This window comes from Macaca fascicularis, chromosome 9 (genome assembly GCF_037993035.2).
Source record: "Macaca fascicularis isolate 582-1 chromosome 9, T2T-MFA8v1.1".
Classification (NCBI taxonomy): Eukaryota; Metazoa; Chordata; class Mammalia; order Primates; family Cercopithecidae; genus Macaca; species Macaca fascicularis.
The window spans coordinates 86413124-86428894 of NC_088383.1; the positions used below are offsets into that span (position 1 = coordinate 86413124).

The 15771-nt window shown below is 40.5% G+C and overlaps 1 protein-coding gene across 46 annotated transcripts in view; it reads left to right on the top strand.

The window, feature by feature from the left end:
- ANK3 (ankyrin 3) overlaps positions 1–15771 on the top strand; it is a 701337-nt gene that overhangs the window by 519604 nt on the left and 165962 nt on the right. For 45 of the 46 annotated variants that reach the window (XM_074002067.1, XM_005565791.5, XM_005565789.5 and 42 more), the window contains 6 exons: positions 1948–2046; positions 4714–4812; positions 7925–8023; positions 9625–9822; positions 11533–11631; positions 11915–12013. In XM_074002067.1, coding sequence (XP_073858168.1) covers positions 1948–2046; positions 4714–4812; positions 7925–8023; positions 9625–9822; positions 11533–11631; positions 11915–12013 — 693 coding nt within the window. The remainder of the gene's footprint in view (positions 1–1947; positions 2047–4713; positions 4813–7924; positions 8024–9624; positions 9823–11532; positions 11632–11914; positions 12014–15771) is intronic. The other variant, XM_074002084.1, reaches the window with a different exon arrangement.

Here is a 15771-nt window from a genome sequence, read left to right on the forward strand (position 1 = left end):
AAGTGACCTTTATGAACCCAAAGACTACACAATTATAAAAAGACTAAGGTGGCCAACGTCATCTTATTGTGGATAAACTTATAATTCTGTGAATTAAAAGTTTATTCGGAGATCTGAAAACGAGGCAAAGTTATCAAAAATATCTATTTTAAACATAAGCGGTCTTGGAATTTGTGAGCTAAAATTTTATATTATCTTAACCTTGTAAGTTAATGAAATATTGCCTGTAATCTTCTGTTTCCTTTTGCCAATCAGAATTTTGGTCTGGTTTATAGGCTTCACTTTAAAGTAATTTGTTCTTTTAACCTTTAGCCATGCTATACTTTGGTTTTCTCAGCAAAATGGTGTTTGTTGTCTTTGCAAAAATAAATGGTCCCAACTTAGTAAGCTGTCTATTTCAGAATAAGTACCCATGTTTAGGAAAAAATAAGTCACCCAATTTTAGGGAAAGCATGTGAGTTTACTAGCAATTTTGAGGTAAAGTTTGTCATCATCCAATCAACCCTTTAAGGAAGGGTTTTTACCCCTTTCCAAAGAGTGTGGTCATCCTGTCTGGATAGATCTCTACCACCTCTTGTACTCTGTGGGCTCTAAAATTCAGAGTGGGCAGGAAAGAATGACGAAAGAGAAACTCTCCAGACCCCAGACACCTCCTTGCCACTATAATTTCCAAAACCTTTTACCAAAGCAGCATTTCAAGATCTGTCTGTTGACCCACCCAGTCTATCAAACGTGTCTGAATTCTGAGAAGGGAGAAAGGAAATTAACAGTCATGACTCATTTTTCCATACAAGAAAAAAAAAAAATAAGTCCCAAAACAGGGCGTGGGTTCCCACTCTCATTTTCCTGTGACTCTGAAGATTTCACAACATATGGAGGTTATAGCCAGTCATCCTGGGATGGACTGTGGCCAAATGGTCTGAGAAGTCTTAGTGAAAACACCTGCAGTGACTTTGACCTAAGCTTTTACGGTGGACTCTGGTATTTATAGTTCTCCACTGGCTGCTGAAATACATGCCACAGTCTCAACTGGCAGGCAGGACAACTTGGGACATAATTTATTAAAAAGCAGATTCTTTTATTAGATTAAATAGTAAACCAAATTATTCAGATAATGGGTTATTTACATTTCTGCATCCTTGGGGTAAACACCTACTTGAAGCATAAAGCTAGAGAAGAAATCAAAACATTTTAGAGCTGGCCTTGTAGTTGTCCTAAAACACAGCAAAGAGAACAGAATAAACCTTGGTGAAGTAGAGCCGTGAGGACAAATGTTGGGGCCAGGAGTTTTCAGTCCGTATTTGAAATGAGGTAGAGGAGGGACATATTATTATTGTTATTATTATTATTTGTTATTTTGAAACAGAATTTCCCTCTTGTTGCCCAGGCTGGAGTGCAATTGCACAATCTCGGCTCACTGCAACCTCTGCCTCCTGGGTTCAAACGATTCTCCTGCCTCAGCCTCCCAAGTAGCTGGGATTACAGGTGCTTTGCCGCTATGCCCGGCTAATTTTTGTATTTTTAGTAGAGATGGGATTTTACCATGTTGGTCAGGCTGGTCTCGAACTCCTGACCTCAGGTGATCCACCCACCTCGGCCTCCCAAAGTGCTGGGATTACACTTGTAAGTCACCACACCCAGCCGGGAACATATTATTTGGAAGAGCGAATTCCGAAATAAAACAACGAAATGAATGATCATTTTTACCTCAGCTAACAAGGAGACTGTAACAAAAATTCACTTTTTGTTCACAATTACCAGGGCACCTTGGATTCCTAGGGCAGCTAGACTACTTCCAGAATAGAATCTACGTGCTGCTTAACCCTGGTACTTTCTGTTCATTTCAATTTACCGCACATCATTTTAGCAAGACTATTTTACTGTACATAGTGAAACTGGGTTTTGATGGAATGTAGTCAAGCAGGTATATGTATTTGTCCCTTGCAGAATGGCTTTACCCCTCTTCATATTGCCTGCAAGAAGAATCGAATTAAAGTAATGGAACTCCTTCTGAAACACGGTGCATCCATCCAAGCTGTAACCGAGGTGAGAAGAGTTAAGATTTCTGGGAGTCCTGAGATACCGAGAGTATAGCCTTAGAAGCCAGAGCCCCAGGGCCATCTCCAGGGACCAGCTAGTTTGTTGGTATATCATGGCCATAGACTGCATTCTGAACTATTCAGCAAAAGGGCTGCCAGTCCTTAGGAGAAGCAGACAAGCCTGTTGGTGGGTGAGTTGGATGCAAATGTATCACTATGTCAAGAAATGTAACCTAAAACGTATGCTTAAGGGGAACGGCCCCATCACAGAAAGCATAATTTGTATCAAATCCTAAACTGTAGTACTTCTCTAATGGGTGCAGTTTTGTCCCCCAAGGGGCATTTAGTCATGTCTGGAGGTACTTTTAGTTGTCACAACTGGATAGTACTACTGGTATCTAGTGGGTCAAGGCCAAGGATGCTACTAAACAGTTTACAGTATACAGGACAGTCTCCCCCAACAAAAAATCATCTGATTCAAAATGTCAAAACCCTGCGCAAGACGACCTTGGTGCTTTTGTCAAGTAAGGATTACTCTGTCTCAAAACTCAAAATTAATGAAACTGCTGCTGAGGTTAGTAAAGGATTAGATCTAAGTTTCTCTCATAGTAACCAACTCAGAACTCAGATAAATGATCCATCAGAATCAGGGCTGCACCTTCTACAAAGCAAACCAAGCCTGACACCTACCCTTTCAGACTTGTCCCAGACCCCCAACCTCCACCTCACTACCTCCTAGCACCCTGATCTCTGTTAATTCTAATTCTAACCCTTGGCACTTCCATAGACTAGACACTCTCTTGTTTGCCTCTGTATGTCTATACCTCTGTATGTCACACCCCCTTGGCCAGGCAAATCCTGCACATCCTTTAGAACCAGATCTGGGCCACCTTCTTCAGGAAACCTCCCCTCACTCCCCAGCCTGGACTACATGTCCCTTCTAGGAACCATCACCTCATCCTGTGCCCTTATCCAACTCTCTGACTTATGACTCAGTGGTGCCCCCAAGACGCCCAGAGGCTGAAGGCTCCTTGGAGGTAGGGCTGTGTCTGACTGGTCTTCATATACCCACAGTGTCTGGCCCATACATAGCAGATCATTCAGTAAAGTTTTGTTGAATACCTGATGTTTAACTATAGGATTTGAAGCAAACATAAAAATTAAAGTCTAGTCTAGTGATTGTTGCTTGGCTTCAGTTTCTTGCCTGCAAATGGAATATTTGCCTAGATTTACACTTAGAATTTTTAAAATATGAAATGGTTGAGAATATGAATACTGATTTGCCATATTGTCAGGCTTATGGCTTCATATTAGGCAACCTGTTATTTTTAAGTATAAAATAGAAAGTTTACTTTCAGTGCATAGGAACCCTCTTAGAGATCAGAACAGGCTCTAAAATAAAAGTAAATTCTTGGCTGATGTTTGAGTAAATGTCCAGAGGTGTCAACCAGTAATCCAGCTCTCTGTTCCCTAAGAGCTTTAAAGGGCAGTTTAGACCAAGATTTTGCCTTGCACGAGCTCTAACTATTCCCCCTGCCGATGGAAAAAGGTGCCAAGACTATAACAAAATTCTCATTTTCCTAATTGTCCTCCATTCTTCTCACTTTTTGAAGTCTGGGCAGCCAGAATTATTCCTTTTCTGTCTTTTACCTCACTTTGATTGTATAGAATTCCTTTCATATATTTTTGGCATTTCTCAAATTTCTGCTGAGATTAATTATCCCCTTCTGTCCCTTTTTAAAAAACAGGTTAGCTTTTTCTAGATATACTAAAAAAAAAGTTTTATCAAGTTATGATGTTCATGTTGTAAGCTAAATTAAAGTCTGAAAAATTTAAAATGGAATCATTTCATATAAAAAGCATAAGTAAATTATACTCTTTAAAAAATTAATGGCTTGAGATTTTTATCTTTCTTATTCACTCTATTTAAATCTCACAATCATGGGCATATTCAATATAAAATATCCTGGAATCAATAAATTCTGCTTTATGCTGAATAGTATTCTGGGGTCTACGTACATGTATGTGTATGTACGTGTGCATAGGATCTGAAGCAATTCAAGTCTAGTCTAGTGAACATTGTAATATTTGCTTTATTTTTAATGCCTTAATTTGTAACACCCATAAAGTTAAAAAATTAAATGTTTGAAACCATTAATGCTGATTTGTTCATTTATTAAAGAAACAGCTTCGTGTTAGGTACCCTGCTCTTTTATATGTGACATAAATGGGAATCCTCTTTAAAGCCCAGAATAGGATCTGAAATAAAAGTTGACGTTTTACTAATATATATGAAATCACCGCTGTCCTCCCTCTACACACACACATATGGATAAGGAAGGTTTATTAGTAAAGGGGAAAAACAACCTTCAAGTTATTTATCAGCTTTTTCAAAGATCTACATTAAAAGTATGAAATAAATTCTTTTTCTTTTTTAATAGGTATGACATAAGTCTTTCATAGTAACAGAATTTGCTTTAAGAAAATGATGGTTATGTGTTGATATATTTACCATTATAGAATCTGTAACATAATGGTGAATGTCCTGATTCTTCTAATCTGATCATTAAACTGGTTTAGATGGATGGATGCATGGCAGGCAGGCAGGCAGGCTCACTGACAAACCTTTTTTATGCTAAGCCAACAAACCACCATTTTCTTCTTTTCCCCTTAGTCGGGCCTTACCCCAATCCATGTTGCTGCCTTCATGGGGCATGTAAATATTGTATCACAACTAATGCATCATGGAGCCTCACCAAACACCACCAATGTGGTAAGTATTCTTTGAATGAAGGAGGTCCGTTGTGAGTATTTAATAAACTGGCAAAGGTGATTTTTATCTACTTTTTTGTTTTTTATTTTTTTAAGAGTTGGAGTATCACTCTGTCTCCCAGACTGGAATGCAGTGGTGCAATCATAGCTCACTGCACCCTAGAATCCTGGACTCAGGTGCTCCTCCCACCTCAGCCTCCCAACTCACTGAGACTACAGGAATGTGCCATCATGCCCGCCTCATTTTTAAATGTTTTGTAGAGATGGGGGCCTCACTATGTTGCCCAGGCTGGTCTTGAACTCCTGGCTTCAAGCAATCCTCCTGAGTTGGCCTCCTAAATTGTTGGGCTTATAGGCATGAGCCACCATGCCCTACCTTATTGTTATTATAATTAATTAATATGTAATTAATATGACTACTGAAAAGAAGAAAATTCAAGAATACGTTTGTTTCCTTTACTTCAAAGGCAAGATCTGCTCAGTCTCTAGTTGGCCACAAATTGTTAGGACTTATGAACTATGTTCATTAAACTTACAGGTGTGTTACTACTGGATATTATATTGTAAAAAATAAAGTGTGGCCAGGCACGGTGGCTCACGCTTGTAATCCCAGCGCTTTGGGAGGCCGAGGCAGGTGGGTCACATGAGGTCAGAAGTTTGAGACCAGCCCGATCAACATGGAGAAACCCCCGTCTCTACTAAAAAATACAAAATTAGCTAGGTGTGGTGGCACATGCCTGTAATCCTAGCAACCCGGGAGGCTGAGACAGGAGAATTGCTTGAACCCGGGAGGCAGAGGTTGTGGTGAGCCGAGACTGCGCCATTGCACTCCAGCCTGGGCGATAAGAATGTAACTCCGTCTCAAAAAAAATAAAAATAAATAAAAATAAAGTGTGGGGAATATTTTTCTACAGCAAAAACATTAAAAAGTGCCACATGTTGGAGAGGTCATTTAGACACTATGGTTATTTATACAAAGAAGTGATTTCAGCAGGGTGTGGTGGCTCATGCCTGTAATCCCAGCACTTTGGGAGGCTGAGATGGGTGGATCACTTAAGGTCAGGAGTTCAAGACCTGACCTTTCAACATGGTGAAACCGATCTCTACTAAAAATAAAAAAAAAGAATTAGCTGGTTGTGGTGGTGCATGCATGTAATTCCAGCTACTCAGGAGGCTGAGGCATGAGAATAACTTGAACTTGGGAGGCAGAGGTTGCAGTAAGCCAAGATCATGCCATTACACTCTAGCCTGGGCAACAGAGTGAGACTCCATATCAAAAAAAAAAAAAAAAAAGAAGTTATTTCAACTAACTTCAAGGTAGTCTCTTTTTAATGTGCTTCACCATGTTATAGCAAACCCATGGAATTCTGTGTCCATAGATTACTCAATGGTATTATTTTCTCACACCAAACATTGCTCTGTAGGAACCACGAGGCTCACTTCAGAGTAGCTATCAAGAGTGGTAACTTACCACCCATGATCTGCATGTGGCATTGTTTTACAGGGTTTCAAATTTGACATCATAGTATTAGCACAACAGACCATAAACATAATAACACTCATTGGACTCATGAGCATTAAAGAAGTAACAATTAAACAAGCACCATCCTGGCACAGAAGGGGCAAGCTATGAGGTCCTGCACCCTTACCCTGAGAGTGGGGCTCCCCAGTAAGACTGCATCTTCCAGCAGCCCCAAGCAGCACAACCACAACATAGAAATAGACCAGCTTCTCAGATGAAATGCAGTCTTTCCTGGTACTAATTGCAGAGAATGTTTTCATTCGTAGAGGGAACACTGAGTAATACACTAAAGGACATCCTCAACACCTTTCCAATAAACACAATCCACCAGTTTCCTGTGGAATCTGTCCTCACGTGTCCTTCCATGGAAGTAGGTGGCCTATAAAGCAAAGCTCAATTTATAAAGGCAGTTTAAAAGTGAGCATCACCTATGTGAGAGAATATATTTCATTTTTATTTATTTTTTTTTTATTTTTTTATTTATTTTTTATTTTTTTTATTTTTTTTTTTGAGACGGAGTCTTACTCTGTCGCCCAGGCTGGAGTGCAGTGGCCGGATCTCAGCTCACTGCAAGCTCTGCCTCCCGGGTTTACGCCATTCTCCTGCCTCAGCCTCCCGAGTAGCTGGGACTACAGGCGCCCACCACCTCGCCCGGCTAGTTTTTTGTATTTTTTAGTAGAGACGGGGTTTCACTGTGTTAGCCAGGATGGTCTCGATCTCCTGACCTCGTGATCCGCCCGTCTCGGCCTCCCAAAGTGCTGGGATTACAGGCTTGAGCCACCGCGCCCGGCCTTCATTTTTATTTTTGTCCATTTCAGTGTATCTGTTTCTAATATCATTTTCATTTTTAATCAAGTAAAGAAGTAATCTGAATTAGAATCTACTTGGTGAAAAAATAGCGGGAGGGTGGTCCAGGGCAAAGAAAATGATCCACTGGGAAAAATGTCCAAAGACTAAGATATTGATCTGTTCAGATCAAACAGGAAATGCAAACCAACTGTTGACAAGCCAAATCCGGCCCTTGACTATGTTTATGTTGCCCATGTAGTGTTTTGTTTTTAATTCTGAATTTATGGTCAATATTTAAGAATAGGAAAATTTATATAAAATCCAGACTGCCACTTCTTTTGAAAACTTGCATGGTGTGGCATGGTAAGGCTGGCATCCTGCATAGTGACAGCAGCGAGCTGAAGATGTTGGGGGTGTGTGTGGGGGGGGTGGCTGCCTGCTTCGGCGCAGGTGTGGCCTCTCTCAAGCACTCCACATCTGCCCAGCTGCACTCACTCACCCGCCTGCTTAGCTCCTATGAGCACTTGCCTTTCCAGCCCCAAGGGAGGCGACATTGTAGGTTACTGAGCAGCGCCCCTGGCACAGTGGGTGACAAGACTCCCTAGGCTTATGTCAAAGTCTTTGCCTCATGGACCAGGTTCCTGTGAAATTCTTATGCATTTGACTTCCTATCTTTTCAATAAGGAAGTGCTTAGGACTATTTTTTATTTTTGAAAAAAGTCCGTCATAAGCTTTATGCCAAATAAAATACACCACTCTTCTTCAGAGCTGCAGCTAATTTACTTTGGCTCATGTTCCCTAGAGAGGAGAAACAGCGCTGCACATGGCAGCTCGCTCCGGCCAAGCTGAAGTTGTGCGGTATCTGGTACAAGACGGAGCTCAGGTAGAAGCTAAAGCTAAGGTATGCGCAATACTTGAAGAGTGTTTGAAATTGAGGAAAAACCCTTTGATTTTCATAAAACTTTTAAGTATATTTATGCCGTCTTTCAAGAATACTTTAAAAATAGTGAACAACCTCCAATAAGGAAAGTCCCTACCCAAGTAACACTGTGAAAAATCCCTTCCCTCCACATTTGTTCGTTCAATTATTTAACAAAATGAAATAGGATGAGATGAGAACTTGTGCCTGAAACTGTCAGCACATGGCTAGTCCCTAACAGGTTGGAGACTGAATCTAGACTTGGTCCAAAGTTCTTCGCACTCCGTGGAGAAGGGCTTATGCACAAAGCTTCTAGAACAATCACAATCTGGAAGAATAACTGAGCCTTTTTGGTTGACTTGTAAGTCAGCTGTCAACAGCCACAAAAGGAAAATGAGGGATTTTTTTTTTTTTTTTTCTATACAAGCTGTTTGGCCACTTCAGAATTGGCCTCGTATTTCACCTGCAGGAGAAACCCACTTATCTGCTGCTATAGGGATGGATACTTTGGTCTGGTTATCAGAATGGCAGTTCAGGTCCAGAATCATAAACCATTTAATTTCCACCTACAATATGTAAATATACATTTGCACAGTCTGCAGTCTCTAGTTTCAAGTTAAGGGGTGGCAGTAGTAGCAGTATATGAGATTTTTCCTTGGCACCTATTTTTTTCTGCTTTCAATATTCCTCTTCTCTCTTGCGGCATCTCCCTAACTCCTCTCATGCTTCCTACTGGTTAGATAGCCCCTCTTACTTTGACATTGACCCTCGTCCTCCTTATTCTTCCAAAATGGTGTCCTCTATTCTAGCCTATTTTCTCTACCTTTCCTACTTAAACCGTTTACCTCAACCTTATCACAATTCAGTAGAGAATTTCTATTTCGAGGACTACCACAGGGATCTTTGAGCAAATTAAGATGATTTGCGCCTCCCACTTGGGGATAAGATCCTAGGGGATCAGGACTTGGTGAGTACCTCCTGCCTTTGGGTGAATTGTAGTGAGGTGGTTCTCCAGTCTAGTCAGATGCAGCCCATACCAGGATACACAGCTTGACAAGCAGAGGGCATCAGCCCCTGCTGACCCTTCGGCTGGGAGCCTTTGCACAGGTATACTGCGCAACCCTACACTGCCTTCCTCACACTCTGCGTTAGTCTATGGGAAGACAGAACCAACAAAATAATTCATTCCATGTGAGTGGATAATAACTGGTGTGGAGGTATAATATCCCTCCCAGGTATATGAGTTTTACTAGGATACATTGTCTTATCTCCCGAAGAAGGAGCAATTAAAGTTCAAATTTGATTCTCTGTGGCAGGTGTTGTTGGGGGGTCATTTATAGACAGAACTGCCTTTCACGGTTTTCTTATTAATGGTTCACTCTCCAGAGGTATTTAATGAGCTTAGACCTACCATCTCCTCATTTCTGAACATTGAAGAAAAAGACAAATAAGATTTTTTTTAGCATTGACTCAAAAAGTTGATTGTACCTCTTACATCAAGCATCTAATGTTCCGTGAATTTTTCATAAAGGCACCATTGTTTCCTCAGCTCATCAGCCTTACATTTCTACCTTGCCGTTTAGGATGACCAAACCCCACTCCACATTTCAGCCCGACTGGGGAAAGCAGACATAGTACAACAGTTATTGCAGCAAGGAGCATCTCCAAATGCAGCCACAACTTCTGGGTACACCCCACTTCACCTTTCCGCCCGAGAGGGGCATGAGGATGTGGCCGCATTCCTTTTGGATCATGGAGCATCTTTATCTATAACAACAAAGGTATGAGAGCGTATCTCAGAATCCTGCTCTATTCCCCCAAATACATCTTCCTTACAGTTCCCAGCACAGTCACAGGTCCAGAAGCCGCACAACAGCATCTATTCTTGCGATCCCACGGTAGTCATTAATATGGCCAGCAAAGCTCTGTGGTGGGAGAGGGTAACTGATAGTATTTTGTGGGGTTTTTTTTTGCCTTAAGTTTCTTAGTACATTATCTTCCAATGAAACCTTAATGATATCCAGAGTCAGACTTCTTGTAAATTATTTGATGGCCTTAAATTTTAGTTTAAAAACAGAGCTACAGATTAGCAAAATGCTCAGGCCAAGCACACAAACCACACTATCACAGCTTGGTTGGTAGATGCTTTTATAACACTTGGAAAACTGGCAGTAAATTTTTCTTGGGGTTGTTTTTGTTTGTTTTTGTTCTTTCTGTTGTCATTATTGTCTGTTGTCACGATTTATGGTTTGATTTATTTTTATCTCAACTCTGATGCCTTAGAGTAATACCCTAACATAAACAGTTGCTCTGCATGTGCAGAATGCAAAATTTGGAGCTCATTTTTCTTATGATACTACATAAGCCTAGCAAATGTGATAGCAAGATGAATTGGCTTGTGGCACACCTTCCAAAGCTAGTAACTGGTACTGCACTCTTTTATTTGGATGCAGATAAGAAAGATTAATGTGTAATCAATATAGAAGATAATTACAAATAGAGAACTATCAGGATAAATGATGACTACCTCAAATTTCATTTCTTGTGATTCTTTGGGCTCTTCAGTAGAGTTGAGATGCAAGTTCAGGAAGCTCATTTGATGTGAAATGGAGCAATGGGTGATGGAGTCTTGAGTATTCAGGCATTTCACCATACCAGCTGCACATTCCTTTTAGTTTGCTGTAGTCTCATGAGGTCAAATGTGCTGATGACCCCCTAATCCCTGACTCATGATTGGGACCCCCACAACAGTGTGCTGATTGGCTGGTTGATACACAGATTCTTGTAGGAGTTGGAAGCCTGAGGGAGCAGCCACTCAGCTATTAACATCCAATTGTTGCATGTTTGTCCATGTGTGATTATTCAGTTCACCTACAGAATAGGCGTCTCATCATTCTAAAACCATGTCATTAAGTTCACCTCTGGTGTTAAAGGTAAGAGAATTTCTGACTCCTCCTGAAGACTAGAGGACACATAAGGACTGTGTATACATGGAGAAACAGGGAAAGAAGAAGAGAAAGTGTCCAGTCTGGTGATGTGAGATTGTGAGAGGTTCAGACTTCCCCTGGATTTTCCCAAACCGTGCAAACTGAGTCTGGGACCCTGTAACTTATTCTTCCCACAATATGAAACTCTAAAAGCAGTCCTAGAATAAGCCCCAGATCCAGCTTTCCAACTTCATCCTGGTGAGATACCTGATGACTCCCAGAACCAATAGCATGTTGTGGTTCAGTCAGCAGAAGGGAGAAAGATTAGGTATCCTGGTATGTTGTGCTCACACCCTGTCGATAAGAAGGCTCTTGAACTCTTATCTATGAGTCTTGGACTTTAAATGCAGACTTCATTGCTCATCATCACTAGAATAATTAATCAGTTCTGGAAGGCAGTGCCCTTATGTCATATCTTTTTGTTTGTTGTTTGGTTTGGGTTTTGCATGTGTTTTCCTTATGTCATTTCTATTGTTCATTATGTTTATGTTTCTTTTTTTCCAGAAAGGATTTACCCCTCTCCACGTGGCAGCAAAGTATGGAAAGCTTGAAGTCGCCAATCTCCTGCTACAGAAAAGTGCATCTCCAGATGCTGCTGGGAAGGTAAGAGGTCACCAGCAACCCTGAAGCAGGCCACTTCCCCGATAACAAAACACACACTTGCTAATATTCACTAATGGCCACCCGAGTTGTAACTAAATATTTAAGTCCCACTAGGATGAAGAGCACTTGGGAAATAAAAGGTAAATGCTGAGGTCCAAGTACTGTGGAAACCGGAATGTAAATATGCCCTATGTTGTATCCAATCTAATCTCATTTCCTCAATCTAGGCCTCTGGTATTAAGACACCTTTGACACTGGTTGTTGTTTCTGCACGTGTTTTCAGAGCGGGCTAACCCCACTGCATGTAGCTGCACATTACGATAATCAGAAAGTGGCCCTTCTGCTTTTGGACCAAGGAGCCTCACCTCACGCAGCCGCAAAGGTACCTATAATTCCACAGCCTAAGGAGACTGATGGGTAAGGTCTATCAGTCTCTATCTGCACATCTACTCCTGCTTCACCAGGAGCACCCTCCTAGTTTAGGCACCACTAAAAAAATCACAGAAATAGAAGCACCTTAGGACATCTGTGCCTTCAGTGATTTAGTCTGCTAATATGGTAGATGCTCAGGAAATATTTACTTGTCAGTTGATTGTCTTTGACAATCCAGGACCTCCTGGAGGAAGGAGAGCTGGAACACTCTTTAGCCAGATGAAAAACATAAGCACAGCCTGAGGGAGTAAGAAAGTTCTGATTTGTCAGAATTATGAAATATGTGTTACATTTTTCTGGCCATCTAATTGCCTTCAAGTTGTTTATTTGAATTTAGTAAAATAGGTTGAGAGGTTTTACATGTGTGTTTTTATTATTGCTAAGGAGGATCTTTATTGTTAGGGCATTTTTGATCAGTAGACAACTTAGATTTCTGAGAAAAGAGAGAAACTGAGTGGGTATATAGCTATGTTATTATTTTAGTAATCTAATTTGAGGGACAAATCATAAAGAAGAGCTTCCTTAAAGACAGGTTAATAGAGTGCTATTGCTTTAATATGCTTCCTATTGTTGAGCAGGTGGCTATGATCAGAGAACACTGAAATGATGCAAACCACCATTTCAGTGTTCAGTTATTTCGCTAAACACTATTGGTTGAAGGACCCTTGAGTATCCCTTATGCTCCTTATGCTTTTTTTTTTTTTTTTTTTTTTTTGGAGACCTGTGCGGTGGCACCATCTCAGCTCACTGCAAGCTCTGCGTCCCAGGTTCACGCCATTCTCCTGCCTCAGCCTCCCGAGTAACTGGGACTACAGGTGCCCGCCACCATGCAGGGCTAATTTTTTGTATTTTTAGTAGAGACTGGGTTTCACCGTAACCAGGATGGTCTCGATCTCCTGACCTTGTGATCCACCTGTCTCAGCCTCCCAAAGTGCTGGGATTACAGGCATGAGCCATTGCGCCCAGCCTCCCTTATGCTTTTTACATCTTTGACTTACTATTCCATGTAGGGGCAGCTGCAGTGCTCTCCTTTAAACCTAATGTTTAGATCACATCATTGTATACACAGATGAATGAACTGGGGTTGTTCTAGATTACTTTAGATACACTAAGAGACCAACTTTTGGGTACTGTCTCCGTTTAGAGAGTATGTTATCTTTGATAGATATTTCTTCCTGGAAACTTTCAATCATTTTCTGCCCCATCCTCTCCAGAATTATACCTCAAAATCTAAAATGAAATCTCAAATTCAAAATCAAACTCCCAACTTTGCTTTTAATCTAAATGTAGCTTTCCCCTCCATAATTTCTGACCCTGACAAACATTCTTTCTATTACAAAACCACGACTTGACTTGATAAAACTTTATCTTGAAAAAAAGATATAGCAGCATTATTCATGATAGCCAAAAGGTGAGAACAACCCAAATATTAATTGATGGATGAATGCATATACTCACTGCACATATACACACAGGGAATATTATTTAGCCTTTAAAAGGAAGGAAATTCTGACATACGCTACTATAATACGTGGAGGAATCTTGAAGACGTTGTACTAAGTAAGCCAGTCACAATAGGACAGATGTACGATTCTACTTATGTGAAGTACATAGAGTAGTAAATTTATAGAGACAGACAGAGGATGGTGGATGTCAAGGGTAGAAGGAGAAGGGAATGGGGAGTTAATGTTTAATGGATACAGAGTCTGAATTAGGAAGACTAAAAAGTTCTGGGAATGTATAATAGTGATGGTTGGAGAACAATGTGAATACACAGAACTTAATACTACTGACCTGTACACTGAAAAATGCTTTAAATGGGAAATTTTGTTATGATATTTTAGCATAATTTTAAGGAGAAAGATTTGTAAGGAATTTAATGGTTGTACATTTTATTTCATTTCATTTTTACCCAGGTATGTGTGGGCTACTTTCCTTTTTCTTTTTCTTTTCTTCTCTTTCCTTCTTTTCTTTTTTTTTTTTTTTTTTTGAGATGGAGTCTCACTGTCCCCCAGGCTGGAGTACAGTGGCACGATCTTGGCTCACTGCAACCTCCACCTCCTGGGTTCAAGCAATTCTCCTGTCTCAGCCTCCTAAGTAGCTGGGATTACAGGCATGTGCCACCATGCCCAGCTAATTTTTGTATTTTTAGTAGAGATGGGGTTTCACCATGTTGACCAGGCTGGTCTCGAACTCCCAACCTCAAGTGATCCTCCCACCTTGGCCTCCCAAAGTGCTGGGATTACAGGGGTGAGCTACCTTGACCTATGTATAAGTAACCCCAAGTCCTTCATCCTTCATAGATAACAAGTAAATAATTAGTAAGTGAACTATTTTTTCCTTGAATGAGAATAGTAACTTTGGCACAAAAAGCAGTGTAAAATTGACCAAAGTTATAAAGCAATTAGTACAGCAGGTGACTCCAATATCTCTTTCTGTTCACAAATAACTTTTTTTTTTTTTTTTTTTTTTTTTTTTTTTTTTTTGGTCACCCAGGCTGGAGTGCAGTGGCGCGATCTTGGCTTACTGCAACCTCTGCCTCCCAGGTTGAAGTGATTTTCCTGCCTCAGCCTCCCAAGTAGATGGGACTACAGGCATGTACCACCACACCCAGCTAATTTTTGTATTTTTAGTAGAGATGGTGTTTCACCATGTTGGCCAGCTGGTCTCAAACTCCTGACCTCAGGTGATCCGCCCGCCTCATTCTCCCAAACTGCTGGGATTACAGGCGTGAGCTACTGTGCTAGGCCCACAAATAACACTTAAACAGGGCAATAGTTGGTATATTCCTAGTTCATTTTGCCTTTATATTTGTCAAACAAGACTTAGTATTCATAGTTCCCTATCTGCAAAACATCCTTTACAAAGATTTGAAAAGAGAAGCAGTCCTTTAAATAATTCTTTATAACATTCCATTAGCCTTAGGCATATTTTTATAGTCAATTAAACACAGGTGTTTCTAATGGGACATTGATTCTCATTTCCATGCACAATTGCTTCCATAAGAGCCTGGGTAATGCCATCTCTGGCACATGTCCAACAATCCCTGTCTTCGGGGCAGTGGTACTGGTCAGGAACTTTTTCTAGACTTTAATCTTAAGCAAAGCCAGTCATATAATTTTAGGTATTGGCTTTATCTGCTAGGGAAAATAAAACCCTAGCTACAATGCTTTAAATTGATGAGCCTCCATTTTCTCATGGCACAAACAGTCAGGAGGTAGACAGGGCAGTTGTTGATGTTGATATAGGGTGTTGAGGCAAGTTCCCTGTGACTTAAAAAACTCAGTTTGGGGGTACAAGTGCAGTTGTGTTACATGGATATATCGCCTAGTGCTGAAGACAGGGCTTTTAGTGTAACCATCACCCAAAATGTATACATTGTACCCATTAGAGAATTCTTTGTCCCTCACCCCACTCCTACCCTCCTACCTTTCCAAGTATCCAATGTCTATTATTCCGCTATGTCCATGTACACACATTTAGCTCTCGCTTTTAGGCAAGAACATGCAGTATTTGACTTTCTGAGTTATTTTACTTAAAATAATGGCCTCCAGTTTCATCTGTGTTGCTGCAAAAGATATAGTAGAGATTTTATTCTTTTTTATAGCTGAGTAGTATTCCGTGGTGTGTGTGTGTGTATTTATGTGTGTATATATGTATACACACATAAATTATATACATTATAATTGTATATAATATATAATTGAT